This window comes from Trichosurus vulpecula, chromosome 3, assembly GCF_011100635.1.
Source record: "Trichosurus vulpecula isolate mTriVul1 chromosome 3, mTriVul1.pri, whole genome shotgun sequence".
Classification (NCBI taxonomy): domain Eukaryota; kingdom Metazoa; phylum Chordata; class Mammalia; order Diprotodontia; family Phalangeridae; genus Trichosurus; species Trichosurus vulpecula.
Window position 1 is genome coordinate 406562286 of NC_050575.1, and position 25374 is coordinate 406587659.

General features: G+C 38.5%; 1 gene segment (V, D, J or C); it reads left to right on the top strand.

Moving 5' to 3' along the window:
• The first annotated feature begins 16550 nt into the window (after window positions 1-16550).
• Window positions 16551-17157, top strand: LOC118842739. The segment is given in 2 exon segments: window positions 16551-16621; window positions 16841-17157. Coding segments are annotated over 2 exon segments (372 nt in total).
• The last annotated feature ends 8217 nt before the right edge of the window (window positions 17158-25374 follow it).

Below are 25374 nucleotides of genomic sequence, written 5' to 3' on the forward strand. Positions count from 1 at the left end.
ATGCTACCCCCAGGACATAACTGAAATGAGAAATTCAGCGCACCCTCATGCTCACTAACTATGAGAGGACTGTTGTTCTATGAAGCCAGCAACTACTGTTGCACATAAAAATAAAGTGAAAGAAAAAGGGAAAGGGAAAAGAGATGGAGGAGAAATTAAGAAGAGGAACAATAGCAACTAACACTCACATAACCCTTCAATGACAACTTTAGGAGGCAAATTCTATTAATCTCCATTTTACAAATGAGGAAACTGAGTCTGAGCAGGATTAAGTGACTTTCCCCGACTTGCACAATTAGTAAGTGTCTGAGGTAGGATTCAAAGTAGATGCTCCTGAAACCAAGTCTTACTCTCTGTCCACTGAACCACCTGGCTGCCTAGAACAATGGCTTGCAATAGAACAGACAAAGGCTGATGGAGGAACTGGAGTAGGGCGCTTGTAATGTGAATAGAGAGAAAGGAAGATTTATGGGAAACATTAAGGAAGTGGAATCAATGAGACTTGTCGATTACAACAGATAGATGGGAAATGGCAGAATAGAGTCTTGGGAGACATCCATATAGGGTGTGGGGGTGGGGTAGAAGTGAAAAGGATGGGAGGGCATGAATTATGATACTTTCTGGGATGCTGAGAAGTATCATCAGTGAAGTAAGAAGAAGAAAGGGAACCATGGCATAATAGTGTCAAGAAAACCTAGGGAGGAGAAAATATCTAGAAGGATGGGGTGGGTGACTGTGCGGAGAGGAACAGTCATAGGCAACAAATACTACAGAAAGCATTGAGAATTATTCAGGTTATCAGGTTTAAGGACAAATTTATTTTTGCTGATGTTGGAGAGCAAGGTTCTACTAGAGAGGTATGATCAGAAGCCAGATTAAAAGGGAATAAGAAGTCAATGGAATGTGAGAAAAGTGAACATAGTAAATGTAAACAGCTTTTTCTAGGAGTCTATGAATTGAAAGTGAACTATAGGATGAGAGCTTGAGGATATGCTAGAGTCATGTGTAGGGTTTTTTTTGTTTTAACAAACAATGAAATTAAAGGTTCAAGATGCTAGAATATATGGAGGTGCATGAATTAAGGGCATAAGCAGAGGCTGGAATTAACCTAGAGAAGGGACACCTCCTACTCTGTGACTGGAATGAAGGAAGGGAAGGACTCTAATCTCATTTGAAATGTGTAATTGGAGAGAAGAAGGTTATGTTGAATAGCCTGTTTTCTCAAGGAAAATGTAAGGGAAACACTACCTATGTGGTCAGCCCAGGAGACAGACTAGCTCTGCACCTAGGAGCCCAAAACATACTCCTTTCCCCTTTAAAAGGCCAGGCTGCTTTGCATACTCTCCCCTTTCTCCACCCCCAAGCTATTCCTACTGCACAGAACCTTTATCAGAGGGTCTTGTTATTCTCTTGTCCAGGGATCAGCACTGGACAGAGCACAATATGAAGATGGTGTACCCAGCTCACTTCTTCTGCCTCTTCCTACTTGGGCTTCCAGGTGAGAAAGTAGACATATGGGTTTGCCATGGATTATTCACATGCTTTGGTTCTTCTTTTAGATAATTTGGAACCTGTGTTTGGAGTTTTAGAATATTCTCATTTTTTAAGTGTATAATATGTGCCAGTAAAATTAGTTTAGCTGGTTCCATTCAAAAGTCTTATGGTGAAAAATTTAGGCAACACTTGGTGATGTTTAAGTTTTCTTTTTCATTATAGATGCCAATGGACAGATTGTGATGACCCAATCTCCAGCTTCCCTGTCTGTGACTCCAGGAGACACAGTCACCATCTCCTGCAGGGCTAGTCAAGACATTAGCAAGTATTTAGCATGGTACCAACAGAAACATGGTCAGTCTCCAAAGTTACTCATCTATTATACATCCAACCTGGAGTCTGGGATCCCATCCCGGTTCAGTGGCAGTGGATCTGGAACAGATTACACTCTCACCATCAGCAGTGTGGAGGCTGAAGATGTTGGAGTTTATTACTGTATGCAGGATAAAAGTTGGCCTCTCACAGTGCTCCAGCCCTGAGCAAAAACCTCCTCAGGCAGTTCAGCTGGCTTAGCACAGGGGAGCAATTGCTTCCTCTGGTCTCGAGGTCTAAACAGCTTGTGCTCTCTAGTCAAGACTAATCTTGCCCCACTTTCCTACAAAGCCCATCCTACCTTGTCATTTACTGCCTGCATAAATATTACCAAAGCTGGCAAAGGATTCAAATCATAATCTAGGACATTCAGAAAAAACCTGAAACCAAAAACCTCTGGTAACATCTGCAGTGGCTAACCTTACTGCCCTTAGGGTAAAAAATTTACAACACTGTTTAGGTTTAAAATGCCTTTACTAATGGAGTGTAGCCTACCCTTCCTGACTCACTGAACTCACTTCCCTTATTTTTCTAACATAACATAATCTATGTATTTTATTTCCTCTTCTGTTAATCTGGGAAATTTTATAAATATTCATCCATTTCACATAGATTGTTTTGCTGGCATATAATTTCACATAATAACTCCTAATAATTGCATTAATTTCATCTTCTTTGGTGGTGCATTTCCCCTTTCCAGTTTTGATCCTGGTAATTTGTTTTTATTCTTTATTTTTTCTTAACCAAATTACCCAATGATTCACCTATTTTGTTGGTTTCTTCATAAAACCAACTCCTATTTTTATAAAGTTCATGTGTTTTATTTTCAGTTTTATTAATTTCTCATGTGATTTCCAAGATTTCCATTCTGGTGTTTAAATGGGGATTTTAAGTTTTTTCTCTTCCTAACTTTTTAGTTGGATACCCAATTCATTGATCTGCTATTCCTCCATTTTATTAATGTATGTGTTTAGAGATTTAAAATTTCCCCTAAGTCTTGTTTTGACTGCATGCCACAAATTTTGGAACCTTGTCTATTTGTTGTCATGCTCTCTAATGGAATTACTGTTTCTGTGATTTTTTTCTTTGACCCACTCATTGTTTATGAGTAAGTTACTTAGTTTCCAATTGATTTTCAGTCTTTGCTTTATTGAATGCAATTATTGTTGCAATATGGTCTGAAAAGAATATCCTTAATATTTCTGTTTCTCTGCATTTTTGTGAGGTTTTAATGCCCTAATACATAGTCAGTTTTTGTTTAGGTGCTATGCATGAGAAAAGGGTATACACACTTCTCATTTCAGTTTTTCCAAGAGATCTATCATAGCTAACTTTAATAAAGTTCTATTCCTTTCCTTTTCTTTTTTTAAAAAAAATTTAATTTATTTAATATGTTTAGTTTTCAGCATTGATTTTCACAAGAGTTTGAATTATGAATTTTCTCCCCATTTCTACCCTCCCTTCCACTCCAAGATGGCATATATTCTGGCTGCCTGATTCCCCAGTCAGCCCTCCCTTCTGTCACCCTACTCCCCTCCCATCCCCATTTCCCTTCCTTTCTTGTAGGGCAAGATAAATTTCTATGCCCCATTGCCTATATATCTTATTTTCTAGTTGCATGAAAAAACTTTTTTTTTTGTTTTTGAACATCTGTTTTTAAAAACTTTGAGTTCCAAATTCTCTCCCCTCTTACCTTCCCACCCACCCTCCCTAAGAAGTCAAGCAATTCAACATAGGCCACATGTGTATCATTATGTATAACCCTCCCACAATACTCATGTTGTGAAAGACTGTATTTTTCTCCTTCCTAACTTATTGCCCTTTATTGAATTTTCTCCGTTGACTCTGTCCCTTTTTGAAAGTGTGTTTTTGATTACCTCTTCCCCCATCTGCCCTCCCTTCTATCATCCCCCCTATTTTATCTTCTTCCTCCTTCTTTCCTGTGGGGTAAGATACCCAATTGAGTGTGTATGCTATTCCCTCCTCAGGTCAAGTCTGATGAGAGCAAGATTCACTCATTCCCCCTCATGTGCCTCCTCTTCCCTTCCTACAGAACTGCTTTTTTCTTGCCACTTTTATGCAAGATAATTTGCCCCATTCTATCTCTCCCTTTCTCCCTCTCTCAATATATTCCTCTCTCATTCCTTAATTTGATTTTATTTTTTTTAGATATCATTCCTTCATATTCAACTCAGCTTGTGCCCTCTGTCTATATACATATGCATATATATATATATACACATACACACACATATATACACATATATATACACAAACATACACACACACATATATATGCATACACATACACACACATATATATGTACATATATATATATATATATATGCATATTACCTTCAGCTACTCTAATACTGAGGTCTCATGAATCATACACATCGTCTTTCCATGTAGGAATGTAAACAAAACAGTTCAACTTTAGTAAGTCCTTTGTGATTTCTTTTTCTTGTTCTTTTTCTTGATTACCTTTTCATGCTTCTCATGAATCTTGTGTTTGAAAGTCAAATTTTCTATTCAGCTCTGGTCTTTTCACTGAGAAAGCTTGAAAGTCCTCTATTTTACTGAAAATCCATATTTTGCCTTGGAACATGATACTCAGTTTTGCTGGGTACGTGATTCTTGGTTTTAATCCTAGCTCCATTGACCTCCGGAATATTGTATTCCAAGCCCTTCTATCTCTTAATGTAGAAGCTGCTAGATCTTGGGTTATTCTGATTGGGTTTCCACAATACTCAAATTGTTTCTTTCTGGCTGCTTGCAGTATTTTCTCCTTGATCTGGGAGCTCCGGAATTTGGCAACAACATTTCTAGGAGTTTTCTTTTTTGGATCTTTTTGAGGAGGCAATTGGTGGATTCTTTCTATTTCTATTTTAAGCTCTGGCTTTAGAATATCAGGGCAGTTCTCCTTGATAATTTCTTGAAAGATGATATCTAAGCTCTTTTCTTGATCATGGCTTTCAGGTAGTCCAATAATTTTTAAATTATCTCTCCTCCATCTATTTTCCAGGTCAGTGGTTTTTCCAATGAGATATTTCACATTGTCTTCCACTTTTTCATTCCTTTGGCTCTGTTTTACAATATCTTGATTTCTCATAAAGTCACTAGCTTCCACTTGCTCCAATCTAATTTTTAAGGTAGCATTTTCTTCAGTGGTCTTTTGGACCTCCTTTTCCATTTGGCTGATTCTGCCTTTCAAGGCATTCTTCTCCCCATTGGCTTTTTGGGGCTCTTTTGCCATTTCAGTTAGTCTATTTTTTAAGGTGTTGTTTTCTTCCATATTTTTTTCAGTGTGTTTTTGGTTCTCCTTTAGCAAGTCATTGACTTGTTTTTCATGGTTTTCTCGCATTATTCTCATTTCTCTTCCCAATTTTTCCTCTACTTCTCTAACGTGCTTTTCCAAATCCTTTTTGAGCTCTTCCATGGCCTGAGACCAGTTCATGTTTTTCTTGGAGGCTTTTGTTGTAGGCTCTTTGACTTTGTTGACTTCTTCTGGCTGTATGTTGTGAACTTCTTTGTCACCAAAGAAAGACTCCAAAGTCTGAGACTGAATCTGAGTGTGTTTTCACTACCTGGCCATTTTCCCAGCCAACTTACTTGACCCTTGAGTTTTATTGTGAGGGTATGACTGTTTGTAGAGTAAAGAGTACTTTGTTCCAAGCTTGAGAGGATGCGCTGTTGTTTTCAGAGCTGTTACAGCCAGCTCTGCCACACCAGCACTCCTCCTTCCCCAAGAACCCCCAACCCAGACTGGACTCAGATCTTATGCAGGCTCTGCACTCCTGCTCTGATCCACCACTTAATTCCTTCCACCAGGTGGCCCTGGGGCAGGAAGCAACTGCAGGTGTAGTTCTGTAGCTGCACCACCTCCGCTGCCCCCAGGGAGGTGGCTGAACCAAGAACTCCTTTCACTCTGTCCCTGCAGCTTTTCCCCCTAACCTTCTCTGTTGTCTTTGGTGTTTGTGGGTTAAGAAGTCTGGTAACTGCCACAGCTCGCTGATTCAGGGCGCTAGGGCCTGCTTCACCCGGCTCCCAGTCTGGTTGGTCCTGCCGCTGCCCACGCTGAGCTCTGCTCCACTCTGCTCTGCTCCCAGCTCCATGTGCGATAGACCTTACCCAGAGACCATCCAGGATCTCCTGGGCTGGAGCCCTGCTTCCCTCTGCTATTTTGTGAGTTCTGCATTTTATAGGTTTTTGGAGGGACTTGGCAGGGAGCTCACTCAAGTCCCTGCTTTCCAGCTGCCATCTTGGCTCCACCCCCCTTAACTTTTCTTCTCATTTACTTTATATCACTCTAGTTCTAAGAGGGGAAAGTGGAGGTCCCCCACTACTATAATTTTACTGTCCGTTTCCTCCTGTAATTAATTTAATTTTTCCTTTAAGAATTTCAATGCTATGCTATTTGATACACACACACACATATGTTTCATATTGATACTATTTCATTTTTTATGTGTTTCTTTTTAGCAGGATGTAATTTTTCTGCTTCTCCCTTTTAATTAGATATATTTTTACTTTGGCTCTCTTTGAGCTTATATTTGCTACCCCGGCCTTTTTTTTAAGCTGTGATATAATAGATTCAGTTCCAGTCCCTTATTTTAACTCTTTATGTATCCTTCTGTTTCAAGTGTGTTTCTTTTCATCAACATATTATTGGATTTTGGTTTCTAATCCACTCTGACTTGCATAGAGTCACAGTATTTAGTGTCTGAGAAAGCACTGGAACTCAGAATCTTTCAAGGCTAAGGCTCTTCCAATGTACCACTGTATCAGTAATTAAGGTGGGACTTTCTTTTACTCTTTTTTCTTTTAGCAATTATTTAGTCAAGTGCCCTTGAAGGATCTGGCCTTTGTTTCTTTGATTAAATCAGGAGTCTTTGATGACCTTCTTGCCTCAAGGGAAAGCCTAGTTTATGTAGATTTGAGTCACATATTTGTGACACCAGAAGCTCCTGGGTTTGAGTGCCATGTTGGGACACCTTCTGACCCTGAACAGGATATATAAACTCAAAGGTTTGTGTTTTCCCTTGGGGCTCTCACTCACTGGAGGAGTGTTGATGTGGAGACTCTGGGCAGCCATTGTTAAGAGCTCTTTGGCTTTGAAGAAACCCAGATGTTTTGTTTGGAGGCTCTAGCTCACAGGAAGAGTGGCATGTCACTCTGGGCAAGCTGTTGTAACTGCCTCCCAGCTTTGCTAACCCAGATGTTGGTTTGTATTTGGTCTGTTTATAATGTATGTTTGCAATTTGTTTGTATTTGTTTTGAAGTACAGGTTGCTGGCTTTTCCTCCTGAGCTAAGTGAGTTGCATACATATGTGTGATTAAAGTGAGATTGTTAACCCCTTAAAGTTACTTTCCTTAGTAAAGCAAATCAAAAGAACCTGTGGTAGCAGCCTTCTGTGTGCTGGTTACTGTTGGTCTTACACAGCCACAGTAGCTACTAGCAGATTGTTGTTACACCCACCTAGCTGCCAGTATAGGGCCATTGTCATAGACTATACAAAAAGTAGTGAAGAGCTGGTCTAGGTTTATTGTAGGGGACATGTATGGACAACATTGAGGAGGAGGAATCAACAAGAATTGGCACTTGATCCAGTATGAGCATGGGGGATGTCTGAGAGTAAAGAGTCAAGTAACGTTTTGATGGGGAAAAGAAAAAGTAGAAGGAGAAAGAAGAGAAGGAGGAAGACAAGGAGAGGAAAAGGAGGAGGATGACAAGAAGAGGACAAGATGAATAGAAAAAAAGGATGAAGAAGAGAAGAATAAAGAGGAAAAGGTGGCAGAAGAGTAGGATGAAGACATTGTACTAGAAAAGGAAAGAGAAGATCAGGCCCTGGACTGGGTTGCCTGCGGTGTCTATTGAAAAATAAGAATATTGCTGTGAACGAAGTTGAGTAAGTGGCAAATGACTGGGCATGGAAGGGAAAGGGAAGAGTCCAGGATGACTCCCAGATTGAAGACCTGGGTGACTAAAAGAATAGCAGTGCCCTTGATGGAAACTGAGGCTCAGAGAGGTCAAACAACTTACCAAAGCCTCAGTGGCTAGTGAGATCACCGAAGATGGAAGAAGTAAAGTCAAAATTTATGGTCTGAAGTTTAGCATTTTTGAAGTTTAAGACCTAATTTCAAAATTTAAGAAGTAATACCTAAGAGATTGTGGTCCAAACAATTATTTTCACTCCAGAAAAATCATAATGTATCTCATATGTTTTTAAAAGAACACATTGTTGTGTTCTATTGCAGCAGCAAGTCACTAAACCTGTTTTCCTCAGGTTCCTCAACTGTAAAATGGGGATCATGATAATATCAACCTCCAAGGACTGTTGTGAGGGTCAAATGAGATAACATTTGTAAAATGATAAGGCGCAGTGCCTGAAACATAATAACTGCCCTATAAGGGATAGCTATTTCCATTATTATTAAAACAAAGTCAAAAGACTGATGAAATTAGAAGAAAATAAAATGCATGTCTAATCAAGAACCACTAACTTGGAAAAAAGACCAAGGGCAGATAACTTAAGAAACATTACACAACCTGAAATACATGACCAAAAGAAGAACCTGGATATCTTGTTTCAATAAAGAAAATTTCCCTATAGCAAGCAGTCAGAAAGAAGGAAGTCAAATATGGAGAAGCCATATTCAGGGTTGCCCACATTTGAAGAGCTATCACTTTCAAGGAACCTAGATATCCCAAAGGCAAAAGATTAAGGTCTCAAACCACTAATAACTTCACCAGAAAATTCAACGTAATCCTACAAGGAAAAAAATGTATCTTCTATGACATAGGTGACCTTTAAAAATTTCTGATGAGAAAATTGCAGTGGAAAGGAAATTTGAAGGTAATATAAGGCCTTGAAGAGAAGAATAAAAAGGCAAATGAAAGTTAACAATCAGAAAGGACTTTGTATCAAAGAAATGTTTACATTCGAATGGGAGGGGGCTCATTAAAGGGTGTGCTTAGGAATCCTAATGTCATAAGGGGCCACAGAGGTGTACCAATGAGACAGAATACTGATAGTTTATGTTCTGATGCTGCTGAAAGAAGAAAAAAAATGGAAAGGGAAAGGATACATTAGAAATAAATGGGGGACATGCACAGGATCTCCCATGGGGTGGAGAAGTAGAAGAATAAACAAAGATGGAAGCAACAAGTGGATCAGACATCACTGGAGCTTCACTTTTATCTCAACTTCTTAAAAGAGGGAAGAAAACACATGCTTACACATAGAAAGTTTGGTGTAGGAATATATTCAACTAAACAGGGATGGAGATAGAACAGGAAGAGGGTAAAGGGGAGAATTAGAAGGAGAATAGGTTTGGGCAGGGGTTGTTACAAGCAAACCAAATCCTAAGTTTGTTGAGAGGATAGAGAAGAGATTAAAAGGAAAGACAGAAAGAATAAGAATTTTTAATAAAGAGGGAGTGAGGAGTATAGAGAAGGAAATGCATGAGAAAATAGGATGAGGAAAAATACACCATTAACTGTCATCACAAAAGATGTGAATGAGAAAAATTCACACATAAAAAGGAATTGGATAGCAGAAGTGATTACAAAGAAACATCTGACAATATGTATTTTTGTTTACAAGAAATTTGTGAAACACAAAGACTCTCATGTAGTAAAAATAAGGGTCTGGAGAAAAATCTATGATGCCTCAACTGAAAATTTAAAAAACACAGGTATAGTTATTGTGTTTTCAGACAAGGCAACAACAAAAATAGACTTAATTAAAAGTGATAAATGGAGAAGCTACAATTTTCAGATGGGTAACATAGACAACGAATGAATTTCAATATTTAAAATATGCAAACTAAGTGACGTTACCTTTAAAAAGTTAAAGGAAAAATTAGATGAATTACAAAGAAAAATGGACAGTAAAAATATAATGCGTTACCCAATAGAATACTTTTAGCCCTAGATATTTATCTAAAAATAAATAAAAAAGAAGTTATCATCTGAATACAATTTTGGAAAAGTTAGTATGAGAGATTTCTTGCGATTATTGAAGTTATTTAAAAGAGGCATATATATATATGTACATACATATATTTCTAACCTATGTATGGAACCTTAACCATAATTAGTAATATATATAATTCAGAAAACCAGAATTAATATACACAACCTTTAATGACAACAAAAAAGAGTCAACAAAAAGAGTTAAAAGTCCATTGGAGACTGAATAATTAAATTTTAAAGAACTGGTCAAGTAATAAATTATAGAAATGATAGATGATTTCATTAAATGTGTCAATATAAATACAAAATATCAAAATTTGTAGGATGTAGCCAAAGGAGCCTTTTAGAGAAAATGTATATCTTGAAACACTTGCTAAGAGAAGGGAGGCTGGTGGGAAGAAGGAGAGAGAGGGAAAATACATAGAATCTAAACAAGAAGAAACCCTTAGATAAATATCCCTAACCAACATAGATACAAAATTTGTGAATAAAGTCTTAGCAAAAATGCTAAAAATAACCTAATACAAAGATTGTAAGTTATGATGAAGATGGATTCATTCCATGATTATATTATTGATTTAACATTACCTTAATATGTAATTAATATATAAGCTTAATTAACCATATTAATAACGAAAAACCATATATTTCCAATAGATAAGGAAAAATTTTATACCCGTCAGTTATCTCTGTACAAACAGTAGAAAACATTTGATTAAATGTGGCTTTCCTTAATATATATACATGTGTATAAATATACATACATACATACATATATCTGTATGTATGTGTGTGTGTGTGTGTGTGTATCCAAAGACAATAGTGAGCATGTTATGTAAGGGGAATACATTAAATTCATTTCCAATAAAATCAGGGGTCAAATAAATATGTCCATTGTTGCCCTCTTTATTTTACATTTTGCTAGAAATGATGACTCTAGAAATAAGATGAGGAAAAAAAGAATAGAGTGAATAAACAAAGGTAAAGAAGAAACAAAATGATCTTTTTTGCAGATGGTGCATTTATGCTTAGCAGAAACAATGAAAAAGAGTGGTAATGAAGGGGGCTTAGAAGTGCCAAATCTCAAACTATACTACAAACCAATAATCAAAATAATTTGGTCCTGGTTTGAAAATAAATCCTTCAGGGGAGCAAATTAAAAATGCAATGCACAGAGGCAAACAAAACTAGTAACATAGTACTCATACAAACATTCCATTTACTGGGAAAGACTTGATATCTGATAGATATGCCAAGGAAAATGGTATAGCAATATGAAAGAAATGAGCTTTAGAGAAAAATCTCCCACTTTTTGCAAAGATAAGCTGCAAATGGGTCTGGATATAAAAGATCACATGAAGACATTAGAGAAACATCCAAAAAATGGCCTATAAAATACATAGATAAGAGAAAAATTCACCACCAAATAAGGGATCGAAAAATCACAGCAGAGAAAATGGATAATTTAGATTATAATTTAAAAGGTTTGTATAAAAAATTCAATAAAGCTAAGATTAAAAGGGAAACAATGTGGGGGGAGGGGCAGAAATCTTCACAGCCAGTTGCTCTAATTTCCAAGACACATTTGATTCAATATTGATTCAAATTCAAAGGTTCTCGTGACACTCCTCTGGGTTTCCTCCTAACTCTTTGACTGCTCCTCAGTCCCATTGGCTGGGTGTTCATCCGGGCAACACCTGCTATATTTGGTTCCCCTTCAGAGTTCTATCCTTGGCCCTCTTCTCTTCTCCACCTATACTATTTCATTTGGTGATTTCATCATGTTCTGTGGCTTCCGTTATGTTCTCTATCCTGATAATTTTCAAAAATACTTATCCAGCCATAACCTCTTTGTTGTCTTCTATTATCATATGACTAACTGCCCATTGGACATATGAAACTGGATGTCCCATAGATATTGTAAACACAACAAGTCCAAAACTGAAGTTGCCAACTTTTCCCCTGATGTTCCCCCTCTTCCTGAATTTTAAATTTCTGTCCAGAGGGCCACCATTCTCTCTGTTACCCCAAGTTGCAATCTTGATATATCATCTTTGACTCTTGAACTAGATACACTCTCCTCACTTTGGCATCTGAGCACCTAATGAATGATTTCCATCTACACTGTCCTCTTCTTTTGAATTCATTGCCCCATTATTTCATTATTGATCTTGCCCTGCCAAGCCTAATACCTGGATTATTGCCACCATCTCCTGCCTTCCCTCCTGCACACATAATGCAGAAGGAAGCCTTTCCTGACCCCCTTTAATTCAAGGGTCTTCCTTCTTTTGATTTATCTCCATGTTATACTATATATATCCATTCTTTACACATAGCTATTTTCTTGGTGTCTCCCTTATTTGATTGTGAGCTCCTTCAAAACAGGGACAGGTTTTTACCTTTCTTTGTATGCCCTATGCTCAGGACAGTGCCCAGCACAGAGAAGATACTTAACAAATGTTTCTTTATTGACTGATATTACATTTCATCATAGTCTGTGCCGTGTCTCATTGAGGGACCTGGTAGTTCAAAGGCCAATGAGATGAACTTGGGAATTGAGTCTAATTCTTCATGGGCTGCCCTGAGGACTCCAAGTGTACCAGGGGAAACACAACGAATAGTGGTGACTACAAAGGAAAAAGTCACTGGGCTACCTGTGCATAATAGGCCATCTGGGACAGGAGATGTTGTCATGTCAGAGCAGAGATTACCCATAAGAGGATATGCATTTATCATGCCTCTCTCTCTATAAACACAACTAGGCAAGCTGGAGGCTAGGTCCCTACAGTAACCCTGTTGGCATTGATATTGAGAACAAAAAACATGTTACCATGTTAGCCAGAGTATACCCATTGAGTTATCTGTGGAACCAGTTGTGTGTTATACAACCTTTGTGTGTTATAGCCTCCATTTCATGCGGATATTTTAATATAGCCAATGTATGAGATAACATATGTAAAGCTTTGCCCACATTAAGGTGCTATATAAAAGTTAGTAATTGTTATTGTCATCATCTAAAATCATAATGAAAGCATGTTGGTGAGTCCTAGTACCTCTATGTGTGTCTCCTGCGGCTGGGAGCCAATGATCCCATCTCTGTGTTGTTCTGTCCAGTGCTGATCTCTGGGGAGGGCGGTGACCTGCCCTACTGATGAGGGCTCTGTTCATGGGGGTGAAAGGGGCATGGACTGAGGGAGAAAGTTCTTCAGAGGCCTCCAGCTTCAGAACTAACATAGCTCCAGGCTTCATGACATAAGTAGTTCCTCCCCAGGTATCCCCAGTCAGACTAGGGAAGAATATTCAAATTCAGGGATGTTTCTGGCCTTCATGTGTGTAGGAATGATGGGGAACTAGACTTCTCGGGTTCTGTCATGAGATAAAGAACCCAGAAAAATAAAAAAAGTTTCATTGTTAAACAATTAAAAGAATTTAGAACCACAATATCATTCAATAATTGTTAGAGCTACAAGGCGCCTTAGGGAACCTCTGGTCCAACCCGCTCATTTTATTAATTACAAGACAACTAAGGCCTGGGATGACAAAGTGACAACCAAAGTCACCCATGTGTGGGATGGATTTTACGAATCCAAAAATTAACAACAGAGGCATCTCAAGGTGAAAGTAGAAAGGAAAATTTATTACGATCCTGCAGGAAAGGGCAACCCGGACATCGAGAGGACTGGGGGGTCCTCTCAGTGTCAGAGCGCACTGGACACAGAAAATTGGGGTGTTTATATAGGTCCCTAACCGCAATTCCCCCTCCCAACCTCCTTCCTCTCAGCTTGCAGACGTAAGCTTTGAGGGTACAATCTGGACGCGATAAATCTACCCAGGGACAATGGCAAGGAACAAACAGTATGGTTATTTTTTACAAGCAGGTGACAGTCATAAACTTCCCACCATTCTTGTTTCATTCTACTATCAATCTCAAGGTAGTAAATCTGTCTTAATAAACAAACAGTTCGGTTATCGGTGACAGGCAGGAATTAGTTGTTAGTTACCTCATCTTCACATCTGTGGCTATGGCGGATATCCCTAGTATCCTTACACCTTGCCTCCCATCATTCTTATACCTAACTAATCTTGCACATCTATATTGCACCTGGCTTTTTGGCTTTTCATCCATTCTTCCCCAAACGGAGGTTCTCTTATCTTGGGGTCAATGTACAGGGGGTGAGTATCCTGTGTCTTATCCTTATCCTCAGAGAATTTTATGGTTGCTGACTTATTCACCTCAACCCTTCTTTCTTTCAGGCCTCTCGCCATTAGATAAATACACAGGACCTGTTCTTAACCTCGAGGGCCTACGGTCACTAGCTAAGCTTGTGGAGGGGAAAATATCTAAGTAGAGAAATGGGACTCACTATCCTACTTATTTCTATTTATCTAATTTGTTCCCTTTTATGAGAGGTCTTCACTCGTCCCACACACCCAGATAGTGTAAGACAACTTCAAGGTGAAGAATAAGACGGCTGTGTGTTGGCACTTCATTTGTCCTTCTCTGAGCTCCCCAAGAACCCTGTGGGGTACTCAGAGATGATGTTACTGTTTCCTCTGCAGAGAAAAAGAAATTCTTGTTAGAGAAGTGAAATAATTTGGTCCAAATGATTGGACTAGTAAGAGGAGTAGCTGAGAGTGGAGCCCAGCTATTCTGTCGCTTAGTCCAAGAGTACATATTAATAATATTGATGATGGCAATGATGTTAATAACAATAATAAAACTAGCATTTATATAGGGTGTTTAGGTTTTAAAAACTTTTAAAATGTTTCATTTCATACTTAAAAATTTTAGGCAGTAGGAGATATTGTTATTCCTATTTCACATGTGAAGACACTGAGGCCAACAAGGTTGTGTGAATTATTGAGTCACACCAAGGTAGTGTCTGAGATTGGATTTCTACTTAGGTCTCCCTGAATATGCGTCCAGTATTCTAGCTTACCGCACCACCTTCCTACTGCTGGGGCTGCTACTACTACTGATAAGTATCATTTATCTAGCACACTGAGGTTTTTGAAGTACTTTACAAATGTCACCTCATTTGATTCTCACAACAACCATGTGAGAAAGATGATAATATTATTGTTCTTTAAGAGATAAGAAAACTGAGGGTGAGAGATTAAGTGACTTTCTTATGGTGATCCAACTAGAGAGTGCCCAAGGCAGCATTAGGTCTCGGGGTTTCTTGACTCAAGTCCAGAGCTCTAGGTACTGTGACACCTAGCTGCTTAGCACAACACTGTGCTACCCCCAGGACGTAACTGAAATGAGAAATTCAGCACACCCTCATGCTCACTGACTCACTCACTATGAGAGGACTAGTATAAAGCCACCAACTACCCTTTTGCATAAAAATAAACTGAAAAAGAGGAAGAGAAAGGAGGTGGAGGAGAAATTGACAACAGCAATAATAGCAGCTAGCACTCACCCCTTCAATATTTGCAAAGCACTTTACAAATATTAGCTTATTTTCTTCTAATGACAACTTTAGAAGGCAGGTTCTATTAATCCCCATTTTTCAAATGAAGAAACTGAGTCTGAGTGGGGTTAAGTGACTTTCCCAGAGTTACACAGCTAGTAAATGTCTAAGGTAGGATTTGTACTAGTTGCACCTGAAACCAAGACTTGTGCTCTGTCCACTGAACCACCTGACTGCCTAGAACAATGGTTTGCAAGAGAACAGGCAAGGGGTGGTGGAGAAACAGGAGCAGGGCACTTGTAATGTGAACAGAAAGAAAGGAAGACTTGTGGGAAAAATTAAGGAACTGGAATCAATAAGACTTGTTGATTACAAGAGATAGATGGGTAGAAGGACAGAACAGTCTTGTGAGATATCCATATAGGGTGTGGGGATGTGGGTGGAGGTGGAAAAGGTAGAAGGGTATGAATTGTGATATTTTATGGGATGCTGAGAAGTACCATCAGTGAAGCAACAAGAATAAAGGGAACCATGACATAATAGTGTCAAGAAAACCTAGGGAGGAGAAAATATCTAGAATGATGGGGTGGGTCATTGAGGGGAGAGGAAGGCTCATGGGCATCAAATACGATAGAGAGTGTGGAGAATTATTCAGGTCATCAGGTTCGAGGATAAATTGATTTTTGCTGATGTTAGAGAGAGAGGTTCTAGTAGAAAGGTATGATCAGAAGCCAGATTAAAAGGGACAAGAAGTCAATGGAATGTGAGAAAAGTGGACACAATAAATATAGACAGCTTTTTCTAGGAGTCTATGAATTGAAGCTGACCTATAGAATGAAAGCTTGAGGAGATAGTAGAGTCAAGTGTAGGGTTTTGTTTGTTTTAACAAACAATGAAATTAAAGGCTCAGGCTGCTAGACTTTATGGAGGGGTATGAATTAAGGGCATAAGAAGAGGCTAGAATTAACCTAGAGAAGGGACACCCCCTGCTCTGAGACTGCAATGAAGGAAGGGAAGGATTCTAACCTCATTTGAAATGTGTAATTGGGGAGAAGAAGGTTGTATTCAATAGTCTGTTTTCTCAAGGAATTGTGTAAGGGAAATACTACCTATGTGGTCAGCCCTGGAGAAAACCTAGCTCTGCCCCTGGAAGCCCAGACCATCCTCCCTTCCCCTATAAAGGGCCAGGCTGCTTTGCATGTTCTCCTCTATCTCCACCCCAAACATATTCCTACTGCACAGAACCTTTATCAGAGGGTCTTGTTATTCTCTTGCCCAGGGATCAGCACTGGACATAGCACAGCATGGAGATGGTGTCCCCAACTCAGTTCTTCTGTTTCCTCCTGCTTGGACTTCAAAGTGAGAAGGGAGAGCATGGGGGTACAATTGGGATTGTTGACATGCTTTGGTTCTCATTTTAGATAATTCAGAACCTATTTCTGGGGTTTTAAAACATTCTCATTTTTAGTGTATAATGTGTCTATCGCCGTAGAATTAGTCTAGGTGATTCTATTCACTGAAAATGGTGAAAAACCTACTCAGCAGTTGGTGACATTTGAGTTTTCTTTTTCATTATAGATGCCAATGGACAGATCGTGATGACCCAATCTCCAGCTTCCCTGTCTGTGACTCCAGGAGACACAGTCACCATCTCCTGCAGGGCTAGTCAAGACATTAGCAAGAATTTAGCATGGCACCAACAGAAACATGGTCAGTCTCCAAAGTTACTCATCTATGGTACATCCAACCTGGAGTCTGGGATCCCATCCCGGTTCAGTGGCAGTGGATCTGGAACAGATTACACTCTCACCATCAGCAGTGTGGAGGCTGAAGATGTTGGAGTTTATTACTGTATGCAGGATAAAAGTTGGCCTCTCACAGTGCTCCAGCCCTGAACAAAAACCTCCTCAGGCAGTTCAGCTGGCTTAGCACAGGGGAGCAATTGCTTCCTCTGGTCTCAAGGTCAAAACAGCTTGTGCTCTCTAGTCAAGACTAATCTTGCCCCACTTTCCTACAAAGCCCATCCTACCTTGTCATTTACTGCCTGCATAAATATTACCAAAGCTGGCAAAGAATTCAAATCATAATCTAGGACATTCAGAAAAAACCTGAAACCAATAACCTCTGATAGCAGCTCCAGTGGCTAACCTTGCTGCCCTTAGGGTAAAAAATTTACAACACTGTTTAGGTTTAAAATGCCTTTACTAATGGAGTGTAGCCTACCCTTCCTGCCTCACTGAACTCACTTCCCTTATTTTTCTAACATAACATAATTTATGTATTTTATTTCCTCTTCTGTTAATCTGGGAAATTTTATAAATATTCATCCATTTCACATAGATTGTTTTACTGGCATATAATTGCACATAATAACTCCTAATAATTGCTTTAATTTCATCTTCTTTGTTGGTGCATTCCTCCTTCTCATTTGATACTAGTAATTTGGTTTTCTTCTTTCTTTTTTTTTTTTTTTTTTTTTGGAGAGGGGAAGGCAGGGCAATTGGGGTTAAGCGACTTGCCCAAGGTCACACAGCTAGTACATGTGTCAAGTGTCTGAGGCCGGATTTTAACTCAGGTCCTCCTGACTCCAGGGCCAGTGCTCTACTCACTGTACCACCTAGCTGCCCCCCTTTTTTCTTAATCTAATTAACCAGTAGTTTATCTATTTTGTTAGTTTCTTCATAAAGCCAACTCCTATTTTACAAGGTCCATTGCTTTTAATTTTAAATTTTAATTATTTCTCATATTGTGGTGCTGGAGAAATCAGTTATTGCTAAGGAGACCCCTGCCCCCAGCCCCTAACTAAAAACCCCAGTTTGCATAAGGAAAACAGACTTAGTTCCTGCCATTTGGCGTTCGGCAAATGTCCCTGGGCCCCGTGACTGTTCTAAGGCATGTAGACTAATTAACCAGAGGAAAAGCCTGATGCTAACAGTCTTTGTTTCCTGAGCGGGCTCAGAGATGTCTCTATCTTGTGTCAACAAACCCAGCTGGAGCATCCCTTGGTCTGTCTTGGCCATTAAGGATGAAAGGCTCAGCCCCAGGCATTCTCTTGAATTATGTGACTTATCCTTATCTTATGAGTATATACCATGTTGTAGGATGTAAATGGCAAATTGGATACAGAGATCTTGGGATGTAATTTCAGTTGACACTTTGTCAGCTATCTGATATGTTGTATTTACAATCTATTCAGGAAGTTCCTCTACTTGTATCATGGTCATAAAAAGTGAAATAACACAGGCTTGCCAAGTCTGCTAAAATAACATATGTAAATTTCAAGAGATAATTAACTACTGCACCCTGTATTTTCTATAAATACAACTTTTTCAGCTCTACTTGGGTCTATTCTGATTTGGGTGAATCCCAAATGGCTGCCGGCTAATAAATTCTCCATTTAAAACTTATACTCTGTGGTGTGTCTCACTCGCTCTCGGTACAACAACATGATTTCCAAGATTTCCATTTTGGTGTTTAATTGGGGATTTCACGTTTGTTCTTTTCCTATTTTTTAGTTGAATACCCAATTCATTGATCTGCTCTTTCTCTATTTTATTAATGTGTATTTAGAGATTTAAAATTTCCCATAAGTATTGTTTTGGCTGAATGCCACAAATTTTGGAATCTTGTCTATTTGTTGTCATGCTCTTTAATGGAATTATTGTTCCTGTGATTTTTTCTTTGACCCACTGAAACAGTAAGGGAATAATAACAACGTAGATGATAATTGTCAAAATGCCTATGTAGTTCTGTAACGCAAAGTATACGAGGCTGTCCACATAGAAGGTAGAAGAAGTAAACCATTTATTCAGACACCAGAGAACCATATCCCATAACCAAATGCTCAGCTCCCACAGTCAGTTAATCCACTTCATAATAACAAGGAACCTAAAACATTCAATACAGAAAATCACAACATGGAGCCTCAACATCCCAAAACCTCTCTGACCCCCTGCTAGGGTCTTCCCAAGAACAAAGTCACAGTACAGCTAAGTCAGTCTGTTCAGTTCTAACAATCACGAGGGCAGCCACTATTACCCCCCAGCAGCCACATTCTCTCTCTCTCTCCCTCTCTCTCTCTCTCTCTCTCTCTCTCTCTCTCAGCATTTTCTGTAACATAACTTCCTTTTCCTGTCTGGAGGCTCCTCCCGCCACATAACTTAGGCTTCCTGTGATATAAGCAGGTCACATGGCCTATTAATGGGTGGGAAAGATCTTCCAATCAAAATTGCTAATACACCCACTCATTCTTTATGAGTAAGTTACTTAGGTTCCGATTAATTTTTTATCTTTGCTTTATTGAATGTATTTACTGTTGCAATAAGAAAAGCATCCTAAATATTTCTGCTTCTCTGCATTTTTGTGAGATTTTTATGCAGAAATATTCTACCTATCCTTAATAATGATACATTTCTTAGGAGTTACATTGTCATCTTTCCATACAGTAATATAAAAAGTTGAACTATTGAGTCCTTTATGCTTACCCTTTCATGTTTACCTCTTTATGCTCATTTTGAATCTTGTATTTGAAAGTCAGATTTTCTGTTCATCTCTGCTCTTTTCAGCCAGAATGCTTGCAAGTGCTCCATTTCATTAAATTTCCATTTCCACCTGAAATATTATACTCAGTTTTGCTGTGTAAGTTATACTTGGTTGTAATCTTAGGTCTTTTGTCTTCCAGAATATCATATTCCAAACCCTGAGCTCCTTTAATGGTGATGTTGTTCAGTCATTTTTCAATAGTGTCTAGTTCTTCGTGACCCTATTTTGGGTTTTCTTGGTGAGTTGCCATTTTGTTCTCCAGCTCATTTTATAGATGAGGATACTGAGACAAATAGGGTTAAATCACTTGCACAGGGTCACACAGCTATGGAGGGTCTGAGGACAGATTTGAACTCATGGAGATGAGTCCTGGCTCCAGGCCCTACACTCTATCCACTGAGACATCTATTTGCCCAATCAGCTTTTACAAAGGGATATTCACTTAGCAGATATTGAAAAATGAAATTACAAGTATTACCACCCTCAACATTGGGAGACATGCTGTCCCCAATGCCATTTTAGTTCCTGGAGGCACATTTTCTGGATAGCATTGGTGCCATCAAGTTTTCATCCCAATATAGCCTTATTGTCCAATAAGTCTGCCTGTCAGCTACTGCTGGTCTGGGTACTGTAGGTGATGAATTCTGGGCTATCTGTAAAACCTGTTGTGGATCAAGGCCCAGACTGTCAGAGACTTGTTCTTCAGACATTTCAAACTGACAGTGTGTGAACTTGTGATTCATCCACTTAAAAGAAAAGAAAAAAATGCTGAGGCAAAGAGCAAAGCCTATTCTTTCCACAGTTTACATGTTAGCCCATGAGAGAGAGACTGAAGGATGTGTGTGTGTGTGTGTGTGTGTGTGTGTGTTTGTGTGTGTGAATGCACAAACATATATATGTGTATATATATATATATATATGTGTGTATGTATTTATTATGTGAGTGTATATGTGCTTCTGTATGCTTATGTATATAAATATACCCACAAACACCATCGCTTAATCTGAAAGTTATCTGAATAACACTAAAAATTTGAGCAAACTGAAGTTAATGACTACGAAAGACAATTAAAAATAGTTAGACAACTAGCATGTGGACTGTGTAGAGAACTGGGCCTGGAGTCAGAAAGATCTGAATTCAAATCCAGCCCCAGGCACTTACTGGCTGTGTGACCTTGGGCAAGTTACTTAACCTCTTTTTTCCCCAGGTTCTTCCAACTGTAAAATGGGAATCATGATAGTACCTACCTACCTCCTAGGGTTGCTGTGAGAATCAAATGAGATGATATTTGTAAAGTGCACAGCCCAGTGACTGGCATGTAGTAAGTGCTATATAGAGGATAGCTATGTCCTTATTAAAACAAAGTCAAAAGACTGAGGAAATTAGAAGAAACCAAAATGCATGTCTAATCAAGAACTACTAACTAACCTGGGGAAAAAAGACCAAGGGTTGATAACTTAGGAATCATTCTAAACCTGAAATCTATGACCAAAAAGAATAACCTGGATATCTTTTTTCAAGAAAGCATTGAAAAAAATTGCCATATAACAAGCAATCAGAAAGAAGGAAGCCAAATATAGAAGAACCACAGTCAGGATTGCCGAAAATTCACAAGCCATCGCTTTCAAGGAACCCAGACCTCCCTAAAGCAAAAGGTTAAGTTCTATAACCATAAATTACCTACCAAGAAATACTCAATATAATCCTCTAAGGAAAAAATGGGCGTTTTATGACCAATGATTTTCAAATATTTGTGATGAGAAAACTGAAGGACATTTGAAATAAATATATAGACATTAAGAGAACAATAAAAAGTAAGTCCAAGCTAACAATCAGAAGGGACTTTGTGTCAAAGAAATATTTATACTCTAAAGGAGGGGTGATAGGAGGGTGGCTTAAGAATCCTAATGTCGTAATGGTCATAGAGGTACTGCAATGAGACAGAAGAGTTACAGTTTATGTTCTGATGGTGTTGAAGAAGATAGAAAATGGAAGGGCAAGGAAAACAGCAATAAATAGGGGACAGAAGCACAGGATCTCCCTTTGTTGGGATGCACAAGTAGAAGTATAAACAAAGATGGAACTAATAAAGCGGTCAAACATCAATTGAGATTCATTTTTATCTCAACTTCTTAAAATGGGGTAGAAAGTACATAATTACACCCAGAGAGTTTGGTGTAGGAATGCATTGGTCTCAACAGGGATTCAGATAGGAACAGGCAGAGGATAAAGAAGAAGAAAGAGAATAGATTCAGGGAAGGATTATCATAAGCAAATGAAATTCCAAGTTTGTTGAGAGAACAGAGAAGAGATTAAAAGGGAAAGAAAAAGAACATTTAATAAAGGGGGAGGGAGGAAAATAGAAAAGAAAATGCATGAGAAAATAGGATAGAGAGAAATATACAATGAACTCAGCACAATGAATGTGAATGAGATAAACTGACACATAAAAAGGCATTGGATAACAGAAGCGATTACAAAGAAATATCCAGCAGTATGTTTTTTTTACAAGAAACTTTTAAATATAAAGACTCCCATGTAGTTAAAATAAGGGTCAGAGCAAAATCTATGATGACTCAACTGAAAATTAAAAAAGAAAACAGGTGTAGTGATTGTAATTTCAGACAAGGCAATAACAGAAATAGACTTACTTGAGAGATAAATTGAGAAGCTACATTTTTCTGAAAAGTAACACAATGAATGAATTTAAATATTTAAAATATATGCACTGAATGATACTACATTTAACGACTTAAAGGAAAAATTACATGAATCATAAAGAGAAATGGACAGTAAAAATATAATAGTGGATTATATATAGTACTAAGTAACATAGTACTTTTTGCCCTAGATAAATCTAACTAAAAATGAATAAAAATAAGTCATTGCCCGAATATAATTTTAGAAAAGTTAGCATGATAGACTCCTTGTGATTATTGAATGGCTATTTAAAAGAGTATATATATATTTGATGAAAAGGGTTTGATTTTAATGACAAAAAAATGCCCAAAACAATACCAATGCCTCTGAGGTATACCAGGGCAGATTTAACAAATATTTGTTATTCATATTCAGTATCTACTCTAACTGTATTTCCAGGCACCATACATATAAACAGCTATCAGTAAAAACAGATTTTTATTGAAGATCTAGTAAGACTAAGGAATTAGGACAGGCACAATGGGAGAATTTTTAAAAGCAGAAGATATAATTCCTTCCCCTTAAGTTGGAGAGATAAGACACACACACACAAAAAGATTGTTGTAAATACAAAGAAGCATATGATAAAATCCTAATCTTAGGGAAACAAGGGAATAAGCATCTATATGAGGAGGTTAAAAATGATGATGGTACGGAACCATAGGTTTTTAGGGGTGCTTGAGACCCCAAAATACCGACACGCCGGGTTCTGCCAAAAGAATTCGACTCAAGCCTTCTCAGCCAAGGGAAAAGACAAAGTTTATTAGGGATTCACCATAATGGATTGTCTTAAGAAATCCCACCTTTTGTGACACCTGTTTTCACAAGTGGGCCAGATTCAATCTACTGAGCTAGATTGAATCTGAGCAGCTTCTTGGAGGCAAGATGAGACGTACATACACAAAGACTGGGGAGGGACTGAGGGGTGGTCTGGTGTTGGGGTCCTCTACCCCCAACATCCAACTTGTTGGGGTCTGTTACCCCCCCAACACCCAGGCCTTTGTCCAGCAAAGAACCTGATCTCCCGGACAATGAATGGGGTGGGAGCCGAGGTGGTTAGTAACTCCATTTATTGTTTCAGTAAGCAGGATTTTTATGCAGCACTAGCCTTCGTTACTGGGTGCAAGCAAGCTTATGCACGATCCTCTAAGCCTATCAGGAGCCCCAGGGCCATGCATCACAGCTCGTGGACAGCTCGTGTCCAGTGCTTATTTGGAAAGAGAGCATGTGCTGTTCACAGCCTGCCTTATCAGAGGAGGAGGAGCCAAGCCAGACTGTGTAGCCCCAGATAATTCCCTTTTTTTATGGGACTGTCCTTGGAGCCTCAACTCCCAAGCTCATCAGGCTCTCAAGAGCCCCTTACAACTCCCCCTTTTTGTTTTTGCCCCAAGAGTCAATGCATACCGAATCAATGGCTGTATACAGGGCCCCAAGACACATCCTCAGCACTAAAGGAATGCAACAACATAGCACAAGGGCAAGGCCCCCCACAATGGCCACAGTCTCTAAAACATGAGTAAGCCAATTGGGGGTTAAAAAGGTCTTAATATGACTCAGAAAGTTGTCTATAACACTTTCAGGTTGTAAGTTCTCATGTGCTACTTTTTCTTCCTCAGTGGCCAATTGCAACAACTGGGTAATTTCTGCTGTGATGTTCTGATTATGAAATAAGGCTTAAATATAGCGTTCGTTATCCTAAGGACACAAGGTAGACAAAAACTTATTATGACCAAATAAAGATAGGTACTGTATGGAAAATAGTCAAGAATACATTACGAAATGGGTAAATGTTTTGAAAATATTAATAATTTTTTGAAACTCTCAGTAATCAATAATTGTTTTGCTACTTCAATATTCCACTCAGTCAGTATTCCACTCGATCCTCCCCCCTTTTTCTTTTTCGCAGACACCTCACCATTATAAGTACATCCAAATTTTTTCCTTTAACTAGCCCCTTGTAAGTAAACATGGGAAGGATTGATCATTGACAAATCAAAGGGGGCAATCCCCTTTGTGAATATACATACATAGATTCAAAAAAGAAATAAAAATGTAATTGTCTCTTTAAGATTCAAAAAGTTCTTTTCGTATGCAGCTGTCTGGCAGAGGATATCGTTAATGAAATCTTCTAGTTCTTGGTATCTGTTCCAGTCATCTCCAGCACAGCATCTTCTTCTTCTCTTCTTGCAGGAGCCAGCTTTATGTCCATCCTCCTACAAGAGTAATCTTAGCAAAATTTTAAGTTACCATTTCTAATAAGTATACCCTGATCATATTTACGAATTCAAAATTGAAACCTGGGCCAATTGCCATACATAAGAAATTCACATCAGAACCCAAATTCTCGTACTTTACATTCCTTATCATTAATTTCTCTACCAGAGGGATGAGACTCCAGTACATACATAAATACATTAAATAACCAATTTTCAACACAGTACATATAAAATCTTAACCTAGTCATGTCAGGTTTCCTTGATGGCACTACAAGATAAGCCAAGCCACAAACCATTTTTCTTTTTAGCATCATTAGTTGTACCAAAATTTTAAACATGCATGATATGAATCAAATAACAAAATAACATTCTCACATTGCTTAAGGAGCAGTTACAAAGTGAACCCTATGTGGCTCGTATGCATTTCTACCCTTCTTCATAAAGCTTTACTAAGTTGGTGCAAAAGTCCATAAGTAACACTAATTCCAAAGCATCATAACAAACAAAGTTTCTAGTTATAGCAGAATTCCTAAATACCACAAAGTTTCTTAGTCAAAAAGGTGTTGTAATGGAATCTCACATTGATAGCAGTAAGAGAGTGATCATACGAAAATACTACTGCCCTTAGATGCCTTTTAGACAAAGGGAACATC